We start from the raw sequence: 18,730 nt of genomic DNA, 5'->3' as shown, positions 1-18,730 counted from the left end.
AATTAACATTTTTAATATACAATGTTATATGAAAATAGTCCATTCATATATTCAGTCTCTGGGGAGGCTTCCTGATTCTTTCTGGATAACGCCTTTCCCGAGTGTCTCGCCCTTGGTGCGGAGGCGATTCTAGCACCCTGTCGTCAGTTGATTCATCAGCTTCCAATGCTATTGTTTCTGAGGTAGATGCGACCTGTACGTCGGGTTCCTCACCAGGTACGTATGGCCGAGACATGGGGTTGACTCATTCCTGTGACTCTAGGATCTGGTCAGCATGGCGTCTCACAATGTTCTCCCCAACATCCACTGTGTACATTAGTGGGCCCTGCCGTGTGCATATCGTTCCTGGTTGCCATTTCTCTGTTCGGTAGTCGCGGGCCAAGACTGGTTGCCCTACATTGAAGCTCCTTGTCGGCTTCTCATTGATGTGCTGGAATTGCTTACTCTCAACATCTCTTCGTACATTTGGTCTGAGCAAATCCAGACGAGATCTCAACCTTCGGTTAAAGAACATCATGGCCGGGGCCTGGTTGGTGACTACATGTGTCACATTTCTGTAGGCTAACAGGAAATTGTCCACCTTATGCTGCAGTGGAATGTCGTCATCGCACATAGCCTTTACTGCTTTTTTAAAGGTTTGTACGAACCTCTCAGCCAATCCATTTGTGGCTGGATGATACGGGGCGGATGTGTAATGCCTTACCCCATTCCTTTTCATAAATCTTCGAAACTCTTCGGACACAAACTGTGGTCCGTTATCAGAGCAAATCTGCTCTGGCAAGCCGTTCCTGGCAAAAATGGTCCGTAGGACTGCAATAGTTTTCTCCGTGGTGGTGGAGGACATTTTGATCACCTCAGGCCGTTTCGAGTGCGCATCCACGGCTATTAAAAACATTGAGTCCATGAATGGACCAGCAAAATCAATATGCACCCGTTGCCATGGAGATGAGGGCCACTCCCATGGGTGTAGAGGGGCATGTGGTGGTGCATTTTGGACCTTCTGGCATCCTGAGCAGCTCTTTGTCAGGTCCTCGATTTGCTGATCGATCCCCGGCCACCACACATAAGCCCTAGCAAGGCTTTTCATTTTCACCCCTCCCAGATGACCTTCGTGAAGCTCATTGAGCACTCTCTCCCTTAACTTGGGCGGAATTACCACTCGGGATCCACACATCAAGGTCCCCTGGCATACTGACAGCTGTTCTCTTCTGGATGAGAATGCTGGCAACAGTGAGTCGCCATGTGCTGGCCATCCCTTCACCGTCAAATCATATACCCGAGACAGTGTCGGGTCATTTCGGGTCTCCTTCTCTATACCAGTGTTAGTTACTGGCAAACATTAAATTATAGTCGAATGAAATATTTCGACAGGATCCACTGCTGGTGCTTCCTCCACAGTAGGCAGTGGCAGGCGTGATAGCCCATCAGAGTTTCCATGCTGTTTCGTGCCCTTATACTCGATTTCATATTGGTGCGCCCCTAGAAAAAGGGACCATCTTTGTAGCCGTTGCGCAGTCATCACCGGAACCCCCTTCTTTGGATTAAAGATGGAGACAAGTGGTTGGTGGTCAGTCAGCAAGGTGAACTTCTGCCCGTGCAGATAGTGATTGAACTTTTTCACTCCCCACACTAGGCTGAGGGCCTCCCTGTCAATCTGGGCGTAGTTACGCTCGGCTGAGGTTAGTGACCGAGACGCAAAGGCTACTGGCCTCTCCGAGCCGTCCGGGAATTTGTGCGACAGCACCACTCCAATGCCATAGGGTGATGCATCACACGCCAACCGAATTGGTAGTGCTGGGTTGAAATGAGCCAACACCTCTTTTGATGTGATCAATGCTTTGCTCTTCTGGAAAGCTCGTTTACATTCGTCACTCCACTTCCATGGTACCCCCGTTTGAAGTAGGATGTTCAGTGGGTGTAGTACGGTAGACAAATTCGGCAAGAACTTATGGTAGAAGTTCACCAGCCCGAGGAACGACCTCAGTTGTGACACATTTTCCGGTGCTGGAGCCTTGACTACTGCCTCAATCTTTTCAGGGGACTTATGTAACCCCTCTTTATCAATAACGTGGCCACAATACGAGATCTGCTTCTGGAAAAACTCGCATTTGTGGCGATTAGCTCGGAACCCATATTCCTTCAATCTAGTGAGCACCTGCTCCAGGTTGGCGAGGTGATCACTGTTATTTTCGCCCGTGACCAGGATGTCGGCCAAATAACACTGGGTCCCTGGAATCCCTTGCAGGACTTGTTCCATTGCCCTTTGCCAAATAGCCGGAGCTGATGCTACCCCGAACACCAGCTGGTTGTATTGGTAGAGACCTTTATGAGTGTTGCTCGTGAGGTACTGTTTCAAGGCTTCTTCTACCTCCATTTGCAGGTACGCCTGGGCCAGATCAATCTTAGTGAAGCGTTTCCCTCCAGATAGCGAGGCGAAAATATCTTCAATCCGCGGAAGCGGATATTGTACAGTATGAAGGACTGGGTTCACTGTCACCTTAAAGTCCCCACAGATGCGAACCTTCTTTGGTTCCCCAGGCGTATTACTCAACGACCTCTTCATTACAGGAACGATGGGTGTAGCCCACTCGCTCCAGTCCACTTTGGACAGTACTCCTGAACGTTCCAAACCTTCCAGCTCTGCTTCGACGGCTGGGCGGATCGCATAAGGTACCGGTCTGGCCTTAAAAAACTTTGGGCTTGCATTTTCCTCTATTTTGATCATCGCTGTTATGCCTTTTAGTGTTCCGAGTCCCTGCTGGAACACTTCTTGTGCATCAGTTAGCATTTTTGACAGTCGTCCAGGTGTGACGTCGTCATCCTTTTTGGCATCTACAGTCAGTGCTTGTATGGAATGCCAATCTAGCTGTATCTTCCAGATCCATTCACGTCCTAGTAGTGGTGGTCCTCCATCTGGCAATACATATAGGTCCATTTTTGGTGTTTCCTTGCCGTTATATATAACGTTCACCCTTATTTTTCCTTTGGGGTAGATGTTTTGCCCCGTGTACATCTTCAAGACAATCTTTGTATCTCTCAAGGGTATATGTGAGAATAGCCGCTTGCAGTCCCTTCGGTTTATGACTGTTAGAGCTGATCCTGTGTCCAATTCCATTTTCACTTGGACTCCTGCTATCTTGAGCGTGACCCAGTTAGTTTGGTGATCCTCCGTTTTGATCACATTATGTAGTTTCAGACAACCTAGCTCCTTGCTTCCGGAGTCTGTATCACTCTTCTGTTCGTCTGAACTACTCTCCGTCACCTTATGTACCTTCTTGTACTTCTCCTGTGGAGATTTCTTGCTGCTGGTTTTCTTTCCCAACCTGCAGACTCTTGCTATGTGTCCTACTTTTCCACATGGTCTGCACACTTTGTCCTTGAACCAGCAATCATGTGTTGTTCTGCCGCAGCGATAGCACTTCACTGTTCCGTATGACATTTCATTTGTGCCATATTCTTGCGGTCTCCGTTGTATCTCTGCAGCGCCCCGTGCTGCTGCTTCGTGTGACACTGCAATGCTGAAAGCCTTGTCCAGCATAAGATCCTTTTCTGATAGAAGCCATTTCTGGGTTCCTTCACTTTGAAGCCCACACACAAACTTGTCCCTTAAAGTATCTGCTAGTCCCGTTCGAAACTGGCAGTGTTTCGATAGCTTGCACAGTTCCGTTAAATACTCAGCATTACTTTCATCTCTATGCTGGTTCCTTTTGTGAAACTTAAATCTTTCTGCTATCAGCAGCGGTGTGGGGTTTAAGTGGTCCTGTAGGATTGACACTATGTTTTCAAAATCCTTTTCTACTGGCTTCTCTGGGGTTACTAGGTTTCGTAGTAAGCCATATGTTTTTGCACCCATTGAATTCAACAATACCAGCGCTTTCTTGTCATCTGGCACTTCATTCGCCTTGCAGTATACTTCTATGCGTTCGACATATGTCGTCCAATCTTCGACTTCATTGTCGAACGCTGTGATACTGCCACTCTTCGGCATTTTTGGGTGTGGTTAGACTGGCTTAAAATGGCATCTCCCACGCTTTCCTTTCTTCCCCGCTGCGGCTTAAAATGGCGTCTCCCGCGCTGCTGCCAACGCCACTCTCTGCGGTCCTCGTGGCAATGGCAGTGCCTCGCGTTTTCCTGCGCGCCTTTCTCCCCCGTTGACGCTGCTCAGCCCTTGACCACCGGCTGTGCTCTGCTCTCTCTCGTCTCTCTCCCCCATTGACGCCGCTCGGTCCTGAACACCGGCTGCACCCTGTGCGCTCTGCCCTCTCTCTCTCCCCCGTCGACGTTGCTCGGCCTTTTTCTGTGCCGCTCGGTCGGGCTCTAGCCCGCCGTTGTCCGGGAAGGGTCTGCGCAGTACCTGTTGCCAGCCCGTTTTGCTGGACCACCATGACTGGAAAGCCAAGCCTGGCTCTCGACAGCCTCCCCTGCGATGCTCAAATCTCTGCTGGATGACTGGGCGGTTGCCCGTGGTCGACGCCCGTGCTTCTTGACTCGACCTTCTTCCACTGTTCTCCAGGAGCGAATCCCTGGGAGGTGATGCAGAGTTGCAGGTAGGTTCGAATCTGCATCATCGCCAATGTATCTTAATGTTGTGTCCTTCAATAATCAGACAACAGACTGCAGGGAACGATTCAACAGGTGTTTACTGAATGAGGGTTACTCTAGAACTAAATGTACAGATCACTACTCAGGGTTTATATACAGGTGTGGTCACTGCCGGTACTACAGTATACAGGAGCTGTAAAAAGTAGTTCTCTCCCTTAAGGTATATATACATTACATACATTACAGAGGCAGCCTGCTCACTTCCTTGCTGCGACTGCACAGACCCTTTTGGCGGACATCCTCTGGGTTTTGGAGACTGTGATGGCCCCACCAAAGTCTGCTACTTCTGCGACTGTGCAGGGGCAGACTCAGCCAGAGTCCCCATATGAGTGACTGCTGTATGCCATGAGGCTGTATGATATGTAATTATGTCACCAGGTTGCTGAGATGTCCCCCTCTCTCTGTCTCCCACCTCCAGCTACTCAACGGCTCTGGAAGACTTCCAAGGCAGCCTCCTCTGCTGATGGTAGGGTGGCCAATGATGGATGCCACCTCCGGTTCTCTCCCACTCCTTCTTATTGTGGGGTCTCTTTTCCTGCAAGGAGGGAAAGAATTGAAGGTTGAGTGTAAGGAATGAATGGGTTGCATCTGTAGAGGGTGACTATGATGGAGTGGGCTGGCAATGCCAAGTGGCCTCCTTGTGTGTTGTTAGTTGGTATGATTGCATTAGGATGAGGGTGATTGTGAGGGATGGCTAGTCTGATGGGGGGTGTGATAATGTAGATAGAGAGAGAGGGATGGGTGGGCGTGCAAGGTATGTTGGTGTGAGTAAGGATGTGCAGGAGCAGGTTTGGGGAGGCAGAGTGATGGGGATGTGATGATAGGTGCAGCAGGCTTTGCACTCACCTTCCCTGATCTAATGAAATAATTGAAACGTTTGCGGCACTGCACCCAGGTCCTCCTCACCACATCCTTGCTGTTCACCTCCTCTGCTATTTGGAGTCGGGCTCGTTTTGCCTACTGGGGAGGTCTCTCCTGCCCATTAGAAGGGAAGAGGACCTCCCTGCGTGCTCCCACTCCCTCCGCAAGCATACGGAGAGAGTCATCGGAGAGCCTGGGTGCAGCCCTCTGTCTCAGTGTAGTCCTGTTTGGCACTCTTTGTAGCAGTTCAATTGTGCAGTGTGTTGCCTGCACACTCCTAGATGAACCTTCAAATGCAATTTGGCCATAGCCCCTTTAAATATCCCAGCTGAAAACGCGTCATCGCTGTCGTCATCGGACCCGTACCATTTAATTGGGCCGGGTAGCGTGCAGGGTGGCCTTAATAGGCCCCATTAACAGAAAGTCGATCTCAGAAGCGGCATGGGATGAAGAACAGGGTCGAGACCCACCGCCTCGACCGCCCGCACCCAACCCGCCAAGGTACAGAAATTCCGGCCATTGTCTTCAGAACCCGCCACAAACTCCGTTCCCTAGCAACTGACTCCATCCCGCTCCCTAACAACTGCCTAAGGCTGAACCAGACTGTTCACAACCTTGGTGTCATATTTGATCCTGAAATGATCTTCAGACCACATATCCGCGCCATATCTACAACCGCCTATTTCTACCTCTGGAACACCGCCCGACTCCGCCCTCTAGACTTGACTATTCCACCGCACTCCTGGCCGGCCTCCCATGTTCTACCCTACATAAACTTGAGGCCATCCAAAACTCTGCTGCCCATGTCCTAACTCGCACCAAGTCCCATTCACCCATCACCCCTGTGCTCACTGACCTACATTGGCTCCTGTTTAAGCAATGCCTCAATTTTAAAATTCTCATCCTTGTTTTCAAATCCCTCCACGGCCTCGCCCCTGTAATCTCCTCCAGCCCTACAACCACCAACCCTCCTCACTCCCAAGATATCTGCGGTCCTCTAATTCTACCCTCTTGGCTCAACCATCGCTCAACCATTGGTAGCCATGCTTTCAGCTGCCAAGGCCCTAAGCTCTGGAATTCCCTTCCTAAACCTCTCCACAGTGATGCAAGAAGAAAAGGAGCCAATTTTCTGGGGTCAGTTTTATGTTCTATCACAGAAGAAGTCTTTTTTTTGACATTTTGCAGAGATTAATAAAATTTGTAATTACTGTAAATTGTAAGGAATTAGCACACGCTAGCGGGGTTGGGGTTATTTGTCTCTGGCCAGTCAGAAGCCTCTGAGCTGCTCCAGGGACCCCCTTGCGGTTTTGAAGCGCTCCCCTATTCCTGAGTTCTGACCGCCAGACTTATTCGGTAGCGATGTAGACAGAAAACAACATGACTCGTGGTTTGGGTGCAAAACAGACCAGTATTTATTGAAAACAAAAGAAAGAAAAATTGAAATGGCTCTTATGCCTGGTACAACACTTTTGCTTAAACGCAGTACACTTAGTGTCCACTAGAGGGCTTCCTGCCCAGTGCAACACTACCTCATTTTAAATACAGTACTTTAATATAGACTTAAAAAAAATAGCTACACAGCGTTCACTACAGCTTGATGCAACACCCCTTTTAATACAGTTTTACATACAGTACTTCAAAACAGCTACTCCTTTTTAATACAGTTTTAAATACCGAATTCAATGTTCACTATAGCACTTCTCTGCTAGGTGCAACACTGTCTTGCTTAAGTAGGGGAGGAGAAACGGACACAACGAAGGAAATCGACAAAATCACAATTCTAATGAAATTCCCACTTTACTCCCACCCCTATACTTATCCTAAGTTGCCTTGTGGAAGGCCAGAAAAATATATGCTCACCACTGGAAATGCCTGCTCCATGTCCTGTGAACTTAGATCTTCACTGCCCCGAAGTGAAAAACACCCCAGTGTTTTAAAAGTAAACTGCTGGTGTTTCGCTTCTACAGACAGACTCCCACGCTGTAGAGGGACACAGAGGCGAGGCCAGAGAGAGAGAGATGCTTCTGGGAAGCTATCTTTTATACCCCCTTTTGGGGCCCGCCCAGATCTGGATGTTTCTGGGCTAAAACAAAAGGGATCCAACTGCCCCATTGTCCAGTAATGGGTTTGAATGTGTTCTCCCATTCATTTAAATGGTTTCTCCTCAGTTTGGATGTGTCCACTTGATATACAAACAAATGCTAATAGCATTCAATTTCTTTGTAAACAAAGCATTGTCCTGTGTTCATCTGGAACCGCAATTGATTGACAGTCTTGAGTGCTTAGCAAACAAAGTTCCTTTGTTCATGCTGGCAGTTTCAAGCACTTGATCTTAGAGTTAACATTGTATAACGTTCTGTAAACAGGCATCGATTGTCCTGCTGCAGGGTGGGGAGGGAAACTCCCCTTTGATTGACAGATTTGACTGCCATTGAACCTTTCTTCACAGACACAGAAAGCTGTTTTCCAAGTCCTTTGTCTTCAGCCATGCAGTCTGATGGCCATTTTTGATCCCTGAAATTTTTAAAGGTGTATCACCCAGGGATTCTTTAACCAAATAAATTAATCTTCGGAGCTGTAAATTATTGCGAATTCTTACAAAATAACAGTTTGTACTATGTAGTGCCCAGGAGTGTGCACTCTTGCCAAATTCTTTGTTAAACACACTAAGGACGCTTGTAGGAAACTCACCTGCTGAGTTCAACTACCGTGGCTACCAGAGCAGGTCAGAGGCTGGGTATTCTGTGGCGAGTGACTCACCTCCTGACTCCGCAAAGCCTTTCCACCATCTACAAGGCACAAATCAGGAATGTGATGAAACACTTGCCTGGATGAGTGCAGCTCCAACAACACTTAAGAAGCTCAACAGCATCCAGGACAAAGCAGCCCACTTGATCAGCACCCCATCCGCCACCTTAAACATTCACTCCCTCCACCACCAGCGGACCGTGGCTGCAGTGTGTACCATCTACAAGATGCACTGCTGCAACTCGCCAAGGCTTCTTCGGCAGCACCTCCCAAACCCGTGGCCTCCACCACCTAGAAGGACAGGGAAGCAGGGGCATGGAAGCACCATCACCTCCAAGCTCCCTTCCGACTCACACACCACCCTGACTTGGACATATATCACCATTTCTTCATCGTTGCTGGGTCAAAACCCTGGAACTCACTCCCTAACAGCACTGCGCAAGTACCTTCACCACAAGGACTGCAGCGGTTCAAGAAGAGTAACTGGGGACGGGCAATAAAATGCTGGTCTTGCCAGTGATACCCACATCCAGAGAATAGTGAAAGAAATAAAAAGAAGAAATCAGGTAAGAAGTTCACACTGTTACTAGATGATACTCGAATAAGTTAGCGCAATTGTACAGGCAGTGGTGGAAATGATTATATAAATGTGCATTGTGCAGCTACATTGATAGGGAAGGAAAGTAGAGTGCAAGGTTATAAGAAAATGCAGAATTGTAGGCAGCTACTGAGGGGTTATAGGAACTTAGGAACATAGGAACAGGAGGAGGCCTTTCAGCCCCTCGAGCCTGTTCTGCCATTCAATTAGATCATGGCTGATCTGTATCTTAACTCCATCTACCTGCCTTGGTTCCATAACCCTTAATACCCTTACCTAACAAAAATCTATCAATCTCAGTTTTGACATTTTCAATTGACCGAGCCTCAACAGCTTTTTGGGGGAGAGAGTTCTCGATTCGATTACCCATCATGTGAAGAAGTGCTTCCTGACATCCCCCCTGAACGGTTGCTAACTCTGCCCATATCTCGAGAGTGTATAACACATAAATGATCAAACCCAGGACCTTCCTGATTGCAATGAGTCAGTAGCACACTTTACCAATGGGCAGAAGCTTAGTCGGACATGTCATTCCCCATAAGTTCAGGAGAAAAGAACAAATCCATGGAAATGCCATCACCTGTAGCTTGCTGGAGTCCAGTAAGATTTTTGACTGTTTCTGCCATTCAGGTGGTCATGTTTTCAAAGGTATGCTCAGCACAAAGCCTCACCCATCAGGAGCCTATATTGGGAAATCATGGTCGCTCTTACTAAACTTAACAGGGCCGAGTTTCCGCAAGTTATATCAGCGCAATCTGGGTGGAATCAGCCGAACCAGCGCAAAAGATCGGGGCATTTTAAACGCAAATGAGTGACGCCCAAATCCACTTGCACATCGTGTTTTCCACGATCTTTTCCGCTGGTTCAAGATTCAGTTCACCCGAACAAGGCCCCACCCACAAAACAATCCATGGCCCCCGGGTCAAAATTGTGCCATTTGTGCTGGTTCGGGGGAAGGCTCTTCAAATTTCGCTCATTTCCGTAGACACGTTTTAAAAGTTCTTACATATCAAAATTTTTTTAATTTACCAAGAAACTGACGCGTGTACCCCAATGAAACTACAGTATGAAATGGTTCAGTATCATTCTATTAAGTCATTCTCAGTCGTTTTTAATCAAGTCACTCACAGGTGGAGGACGGCTTATTTTGTGTGATAAAAAACCCATTTTCAGCTGTACTGATAAAACTGCACCAGGCCCCCGCTCTTAAATACATCAAGAAATACTTTTTAATGGGAAGAAAAAAAGAAGAAACGATTACGATCTATTACGCTGCCCGATTGCGCTGGTTCATGGAAGATTCTACCTTTGTGATTATGCAAATTAATTTCAGCGGCAACTTGAAAAATAACCCAACCAGCGGAATTTCAAGCGCATTTTGGGCACACCATCAGGTAATTGCACCCATAATGCGCTTCAAATTGCACAAATTTCAAGTTTCCACTAAAATTAATTTGCATAATCACAAACGTAAAGCAGAAACTCCACCCTAATGGTTGCAAAATCATACGGTGAGCGCCCTTGGTTTCCCGATGCGCACTCCCAGCAGGCAAGGTCAATAGCGCACATTCATAAAATTCAGCTCCTCTGGTGTTGAAAGGTTGGCGTCACACTGAACAAAGGAGATAACTTCAGGATTGAATAGGCCCCGGCAATCAACACTTGCTGCTGGACAAGCAACTAAATATCCTGGAAGTACACAGTGGGTCCGTCAGTATCTGTAAAGAGAAACAACAGGGCAAGTTTCAGAAGTAAATCCTTTCTCTGAGCTTCCTCCGCTCTAATGTTGAAACAATAACCAGCCTTCTTTTTTCTCTCTGGGTGCTGGGCATTTCCAGCATTTTCTGTTGTGTTTCAGATTTCCGGCATTTGCAGGTTTTGTTTTTTCTCTTTCTTATTTCATTTTGCTACTGTTGTATTTTTGGGATTCAGTCCAAGTATACATGTAGTCCCAAGGAAGCAAATACTGGACTCATTGTTTGTTGTTCGTTAATCAGTAATAATGAAAAAAAAAGAGCAAAGTCTCTACAGACTTTTGCAGTTTTGTGCCTTATAGTGAGAGGTCATCATTCTCTCTCAGGATCACGCAAATTGAGCTGAGGTAGGAGGTCCAGTTTATCTCCTTTTTGAGGTTTCTTACTGTAACACTTTTCTTTTCCAGGACGTACTGTTTTCTATCATTTTGATGTGATATAGTTGTTTTGTTGAGATTTTTTCATTGCAGAGAATGGAAAATGCTCAAAACGAACCATTGGTCACATCACATCATCCTGAACCTTCACTGATGGAGGAGACACCACATCATCCTAAACCTTCACTGATAGAGGAGACACCACATCATCCAGAAATTTCATTGATAGTGGAGACACCACATCATCCTGAACCTTCCCTGATGGAGGAGACACCACATCATCCTGAGCCTTCACTGATAGAGGAGACACCACATCATCCTGAGCCTTCACTGATAGAGGAGACACCACATCATCCTGAGCCTTCACTGATGGAGGAGACACCACATCATCCTGAGCCTTCACTGATAGAGGAGACACCACATCATCCTGAGCCTTCACTGATAGAGGAGACACCACATCATCCTGAGCCTTCACTGATAGAGGAGACACCACATCATCCTGAGCCTTCACTGATGGAGGAGACACCACATCATCCTGAGCCTTCACTGATAGAGGAGACACCACATCATCCTGAGCCTTCACTGATAGAGGAGACACCACATCATCCTGAGCCTTCACTGATGGAGGAGACACCACATCATCCTGAGCCTTCACTGATAGAGGAGACACCACATCATCCTGAAACTTCACTGATAGAGGAGACACCAAATCATCCAGAAGCTTCATTGATGGTGGAGACACCACATCATCCTAATCCTTCACTGATGGTGGAAAGACATTCTTGTTTTAATAATTTAAAGGTAATCGGACATTGATCTAGTGCATCTCTAATTGTGTACAGTCGGGGGTATTTGTTTCAGCTTCTAAATGTCACGGGATAAATGTGAGTGAGACCCATTTTAGTTCAGCCATCCAGAAAGGCCCTGCAGTCCTTCAATTATGATATCCTACTGTTTCTTAAATAACTCCAGGGCTTCTGCCTCTAATACACCAGGTGTTGATCACTGTTTGTGTGAAGAACTTTCTGTTATCAGTCGTAAATTTGCCTTTTACTAGTTTGAATCTGAGTCCCATTGTTCTAATTTCACTCTTTAGTTGAAGTAATGTTCTGAATTTATCTTTTGCATACTGCATTCTACCTTATATCAGATGGCCTCTCAGATCCCCTGTCTTTAGGTTGTGGAAGCCCAAGTCTCCCCAGGCTTTCCTCATACTTGAAGAATGGTAATTAGACATGTTGCGTGTCAAGTCAAGTCTACTAGGACCCCATGATCTTTCTGAAACTAGGGATCAGCCTTGTGAATCTTTTTTGAATTACTCCAGTGTTTGAATATCTCCCTTGTATCTCAGTGACCAGAATGGGATAGAGCAATCAACGTTTGGTTCGACTAAAGGATCACACAGTTTGAGCATAACTTTCTCTGACTTGTACTCTACTGTTTTGGCTATCTAGTTAACCATTCTATTGGCTGTGTGATTGGAGCATCGAGGCCACTGGGATCTGTAGATCTGTTTGAACTTCAGTGGTTCTACAATTCAGATATTCCTGAAGCTGAAGGTACAGATGAAGGCAGACTTTGATCTGAGATCACTAAACATAGCAAGACATTCCCTCCAACTGCTTAGTCCAGAATAAATTAAATGGGCATTCCCTGTTAAACCACCTTCACACATATACCTCCCATTGGATTAAGATAACCCTGTTACATTGAATTGAGGTAAAAAATGTTAATATACTGTATATGCAGGTACATAATGGCATTTAAAGCAATAGGCCCCATTTGTACATGTTATTTTGTTGCCCACTGCTCTATAATGCCAATTCAAGGCTTGTTATTGGCTTCTAATGCCGATTAGTTGGAGTTTTCCATTGGGTGCAATATATGCTCAGATGGCACCTGGTGCTTCTGACCTGAATTGGAGTTAATGAGGGTTTTTTGTTCTGTTTGGAGCACTATTTGGAAAGACGGTGGTTGGGGCTTTTGTGGCAAGTGTCCAGAAGAGGCAGGACCTGATTCATTTCAGTTTGGGGTCCTCATTATAATGTGGCCAGCAAGCTGCCAGTATGAAACATGCTCCCCCAATAGGCAGCTCGCCGATCTGGAGGCGGGCGATCGGCCAGGACGGCTGAATGTTAAAGGGCCTGCAGCAGCAGCACCTTAAAGGGGAGGCGTATAGAATCATCCAGACAGAAAACACACAGCACTTCAGGGCGGCAGGCAGCTTTTTTGCAGAACCTGCAAGAATGTTAAATTTGGAGGCCTTTAAGGCTCAAAACCCACAAGTGACTGCCACGAAAGTGTGTCTCAAACCTCCACCCAGCATTCCCTGATTGCCGGTGAGGATCCCTTTAATTTACGGCAACAATGGCTGCCTCCTGACTTGTACCGCCCATGGTTGGTGGGCAGGAGCAGGAAGTGGCAGTAGCAATGTTGGCAGAGAGGAAAATGGCATTGGTAGTCCAAAGCAGGTTACTAACGTGTGCCATCTACTGAATGATGAGCTCCAGAAGCAGTCTTCAGTCAGCAGTGCCTTTCCTGTGACAGACCAGGCAATGACTACACTCAAGTTTCATATCTAAATTGCAGGCCATTACAGGGATGAGCGCTATTATCTCCACAAAGCCATACAACAGTGGACAGATCTATCAGTGAATCTCAAAAGCAACAGGGCTTCTACCAACACATGGGGCTCCCTCAGGTTTGTTGATTCTATCCATGTGGCTGTTTGGACACCACACAGCAATATCACATGATACAGATGATACTTAACCATTGACTCAAGATTATGTACATCAATGCCCACTTCCTTCGGCCACGTTTCATCCATCTTGTGTCAGTCTGATTTGACTGATTTCCTCCCAGTGGTGGGAAGGCGCTTCATGTACTTAGACCACTCTGGCAGATGCCTCATGTCCCATAAGATGGTTGCCAAAATAATGATGGTGTGCCGCATGCTACATGGCATTACAACTTACAGGGACTTACAGTTCACCAGTTCAAGAGTAGGATGAGAGGGCGCATAGGAACAAGAGTAGGCCATTCAGTTCCTTGAGCCTGCAATTAGATCACAGATGATCTGCACCTCAACTCCATTTACCTGCCTTTGCTCCATATCCTTTGATACCCTTACTTACCAAAGGGTGCCAGAATTTCTCCCCTGCATGAGAACAGCAGTAACAATCTGATTCTGTCCCCTATTGTATACCTTTCTCCCCCCGCATAACTTACGTCAAACCCCTCCACAGTACACCTGTCCTAGGTCACCCCTACTATGTCTCCCACCAAGTCTCCTTGTCCATTCCTTTCCTCCTCTGTGGTGTGTCTGGGGACGTTTCCTTACATTAAAGATGAATACAAGTTGTTGCTGTTAATAATTGTTACCTTCTTCTCCTGATCTAATGCATTGGACATTTGCATTTTAATGGCTGCACCAGTGTCAACCCTGTCTGCCTGTTGGCTGATGCCCTGCATCTAAAGAGTAACTCATCAACATGAGCATGTGCTAATCCCTCTTGGTGTATTTGCAGACATATTTTAACACAATTATCTTCCATAAGCACTGAGTGACTCAGCATGACATTTATTTGAGCTGAACCAGACAGAGCATTGATATAGCCTCAAATCATACATGTCATATATGCATGAAAGAAATTCATTGTTTTTGACGATATAATGCAAAATGTATTTGTGGTTAGTGAACCGATGACCACTTCCTGGTGCAGTTGTCCTCTGGTAACATCCATTTCTAAATGTGTTTTATTTTCAAAGCTATTTCTAGCTGCCTTGTCCTTCGCTTTCTTTGCCAAAGCATTATCTGGGAGTTATATGAAGAGTACAATCACACAGATAGAGAGACGCTTTGATATACCGAGTTCGCTAATTGGTATTATTGATGGAAGCTTCGAAATTGGTAAGTGTTGAATTCTGAAACATAACAGCCTAAGTCCAGGATTAGAAGTCAGTTATGATTAACGTTTGCATTTGTTGCTTTTGGTTAAAGGGAATCTGATGGTGATTGCCTTTGTGAGTTACTTTGGAGCAAAGTTTCATCGACCAAAACTAATTGGAGCTGGTATGATACTCATGGCCATTGGGACATTTATAATAGCTTTGCCCCATTTCATCATGGGACAGTGAGTTTCCAAAACCAAATGTTTATAATTACTCTAGGTTCTATTAAAAAAACATTAAGCATATTACTGAAAGTTCCATTTGATATATCAGCATTAATAAAACTGTTGACATTTGCACAGCTATGAATATGAATCAGCAATTAAACCTTCACATAACTCTACGTCGAATGTGTCCTTGTGCTCAATACATGCTTACGACCGATTGAAGTCAGAATTCATGGATGTGCCGTCACTAATACCTAAACTGGGTAAGTAAAGTTGTCAGATTTTGAAGAGCTTATTGTTGTATTCTACGTTGTTACTTCTTATATCTGTTTTACCTGGATGAAGTATGTATGTTGTTGTCACAGGTTGTAAAAACACAGCCAAATCCTCCCTGTGGATATATGTATTCCTTGGAAATCTCTTGCGTGGAATTGGTGAAACACCAATCGTACCTTTGGGTGTCTCTTATCTTGATGATCATGCCAAACAGGAAAACTTTGCCTTCTATCTGGGTAAGTATGGATTTTCCGAATGAATCGATACAAACAATACATTTAGAAGCAAGGTATAGTAGTGCATTGATTGGCTTCTAACTGAAGAATCCCATTCTATTTTAGGATGTATGTACACAGTCGGACTTTTGGGACCAATATTCGGCTTTGTGCTGGGATCATTTTGTGCCAGGCTGTTTGTGGATATTGGATTTGTTAGCTCAGGTAAGGACTGGGAGACTTTTCTAATGTTTGGTAGCTGACTTGGTTTCTAAATCTAAAAGAGGGACAATTTTCTACATTTAAGGGGAGGCTTGATGCATGCACAAATGAGAGGGGAACAGAGCAATATGGAGGCAGGTTGAGAAGAAGTAATTAAAATGGGAGGAGGCTCGTGTGGAGTATAAACACCAGCACTGACCAGTTGAGTTGAATGGCCTGTTTCTGTGCTGTAGATTCCTGACCATGAAGTCTGGGCCAGCAGCGGTCAGGAAATTGTGCAACAAGGTCGTTCCGTTCCTCATCCAATGCACGACAAGCACAATTTTCTGACTGGACAAGACGTCTGTGCAGCAAAGCTCTTGCACAAAGGCTGGAGTCCTCACAGATTGACTGAATGGCTAAAAACAAAATCTAGCCTGAAATCGGTGAAAGCTTCGGTAAGGGCCACAAAAATACACAAATGTGTTTAAATGACCTGAAGGTGTGAAGCCCCAGGAATGTGCTGTGTGATGCCTCATCACGTATAAAATGGGTGTTGCTGAGCAAGCGTATAATACATGTGTTGGAGTGTTTCTTGCTGGCATTTTGCTTCTTGGAGTTGTGATTCCTGCACTGATATTTCTGCATTTTTATCGCATTCGTTTTTTTTTGGACTTTAGTGTCTTTTCTCTTCATTTTCCATATCTGGATTCCTGGGAGCTTTGTGGGCACAAGCTTACAGATGTAACTGCAACCATGTTTCCAGGTTTCCATGGCAACTACAAAGATTGCCTCACCTCAAGCGTGGCTTGTGTGTGCATTCAGTGCTTTGCATGCAACCTCAGATGAGCTGTGCAAGCCTGAGAGGGAACTCTTTGTGACAGGCATACCTTACTCCTTTATTCCGTGCAGGTAAACGCTGAATTGTCATATCTTGGGAGTTTTCCTGTGGCTACCAAGCTTTTTTCTTCATTTGCTTCCATCTCCTCCTTTGCGCTGTGGGAAGCTCTCTCTCTTAAAGGCCCAGTGCAGCCATTTAAAGGGCAGGTGGTCATCATGTGGGCAGACACAAAATCAGCTGGTACAAATCTTACCCCTTCATTCAACTATATGGAGGAAAGGAAGGGGGTGGAGGAGAGAGGAACTGAACTGCTGTACACCTTCTGCAAACGTCCTTTCCTGCTCCAGCAGTTCAGTTCTCCTGCCATAGAATCATAGAATCATACAACACAGAAGGAGGCCATTCGCCCCATCGCTCCTGCTCTTTCCCATAGCCCATGCAAATTTTTACTATATATCCAATTCTCTTATTGAATCTGCTTCCACCAACCCTTTCCAGTGCATTCCAGGTCATAACAACTCACTGCATAAAAAAAAATCTCCTCTCCACTCTAGTTCTTTTGCTTCCTCTTCCTTTCCTCCATACGGCTGAATGGAATTGCAAGATTTACAGCAACAGATTTTGTGGCTATCTGGCATCATTGGGTCAAAACCCTGGAACTCCCTACCTGACAGCACTGCAGCACCTTCACCACACGGACTGCAACAGTTCAAGAAGGCGGCTCACCTCCACCTTCTCAAGGACAACTAGGGATAGGCAATCAATGCCAGCCTTGCTTGCGATGCCCATACCCCGAGAATATATATTAAAAAAAATGAAGATCATCTGACCCACTAAATGGCAGCAGCAGCCATTTAACAACTGCTGCTGAGGCAGGCAGTGGCGCTCATCCTACATAAGAACATAAGACGTAGGAGCAGGAATGGGTCATTTGGCCCCTCGAGCCTGCTCCGCCATTCAATAAGATCATGGCTGATCTGATCTTGGCCTCAACTCCACTTCCCTGCCCTTCACTCCTTTACCATTCAAAAATCTGTCTATCTCCACTTTAAATATATTCAATGACCCAGCTTCTCTGGGGAAGAGAATTCCAAAGATTCACGACCCTCTGAGAGAAATTCCTCCTCATTTCCATTTTAAATGGGTGCCCCCTTATTCTGAAATTATGCCCCCGAGTTCTAGATTCCCCCATGAGGGGAAACATCCTCTCTGCATCTACCCTGTCAAGCCCCTTCAGAATCTTATATGTTTCAATAAGATCCCCTCTCATTCTTCTAAACTCCAATGAGTATAGGCCCAACCTGCTCAACCTACAGTAGGTGAGCTCCCAGCGCCAGTCCCAACATGGGTCAGAACCTTGCGACTAATAGGCTGGCCTCAGAAGGTTGCAGGAGGTCATCCTTTCTGAAACCCTGTGAACACAATACTTGCTGCAGCAAACTAGAGGTGCCAACCCTACGCAGTTGGATCCAGCCCGTCTGAGGTTCCTCCGAAGCCTGACAGACTGATGGTTTCACAGCCGGCAGCAATGTATGTTTAAGAGCGTTCATTGGCGAGCACATTCTGCTTGAAATTTACCTAAATTCTATATGGTACAACACAAACAAACAAAAGTGGCATCAGAGCTGACCTCTTGGTATAACTGGCCATCGTTTTGCATGGTGCCGTGCCACAGGATAGTAAGAGATAGGCATATGCTTCAAGTGCCCTACCAGTCTCCCATCTCAACTGTGCCATTTGATAAGGCGTTGAGCACAGGCCAAGTTCAACCTCGGACGGAGCAAGAGGAAAATTATGGAACTGAGTCAGCGGTGGGGGGAGGTGGTGGCGGTGGGGGGGAGGGGGGTGGTCCATTCTCTAGTGCCCCAAGTCCAGGCCTCTCTCTGATGCCCAATCATTAGAGGAGGCCTAAGAACAAGTCAAGCACCCATCCTCCAAGCCAGGAATGAGGCAGATCATGGTGGGGGAGGGGGGAAATAATCAAACGGAGATGATGAAAAGCAACCTGCTCTAAGCTCACAAGAGCCCTCAGTTGGGCTCTCCGCGTTTATTTGCTCTGTGGTTGTCTGGCAGGAATATGAAGAGGTGCATTGTACCGAGATTCTAAAGGGTGCTTGCCAACGATAAAATTACTAT

The 18,730-nt window shown here is 46.1% G+C and overlaps 1 protein-coding gene across 2 annotated transcripts in view; it reads left to right on the top strand.

Annotated features, from left to right (window-relative positions):
* Nucleotides 1-10,351: 10,351 nt before the first annotated feature.
* Nucleotides 10,352-18,730, top strand: part of LOC147105559 (solute carrier organic anion transporter family member 1C1-like) — a 94,124-nt gene continuing 85,745 nt past the window's right edge. For both annotated transcript variants that reach the window (XR_015081517.1, XM_086010029.1), the window contains exons 1-6: nucleotides 10,352-11,741; nucleotides 14,712-14,853; nucleotides 14,944-15,076; nucleotides 15,197-15,324; nucleotides 15,427-15,573; nucleotides 15,679-15,777. Coding sequence is in view for 1 of the 2 variants with exons in the window: in XM_086010029.1 (XP_085866155.1) it covers nucleotides 11,037-11,741; nucleotides 14,712-14,853; nucleotides 14,944-15,076; nucleotides 15,197-15,324; nucleotides 15,427-15,573; nucleotides 15,679-15,777 (1,354 nt within the window). In the remaining variant the exon portion in view is untranslated. The remainder of the gene's footprint in view (nucleotides 11,742-14,711; nucleotides 14,854-14,943; nucleotides 15,077-15,196; nucleotides 15,325-15,426; nucleotides 15,574-15,678; nucleotides 15,778-18,730) is intronic.

This window comes from Somniosus microcephalus, chromosome 17 (genome assembly GCF_052327205.1).
Source record: "Somniosus microcephalus isolate GS21.2 chromosome 17, FLI_Smic_1.0, whole genome shotgun sequence".
In the NCBI taxonomy this organism is placed as follows: Eukaryota; Metazoa; Chordata; class Chondrichthyes; order Squaliformes; family Somniosidae; genus Somniosus; species Somniosus microcephalus.
This window is presented reverse-complemented; position numbering and strand designations above follow the sequence as displayed.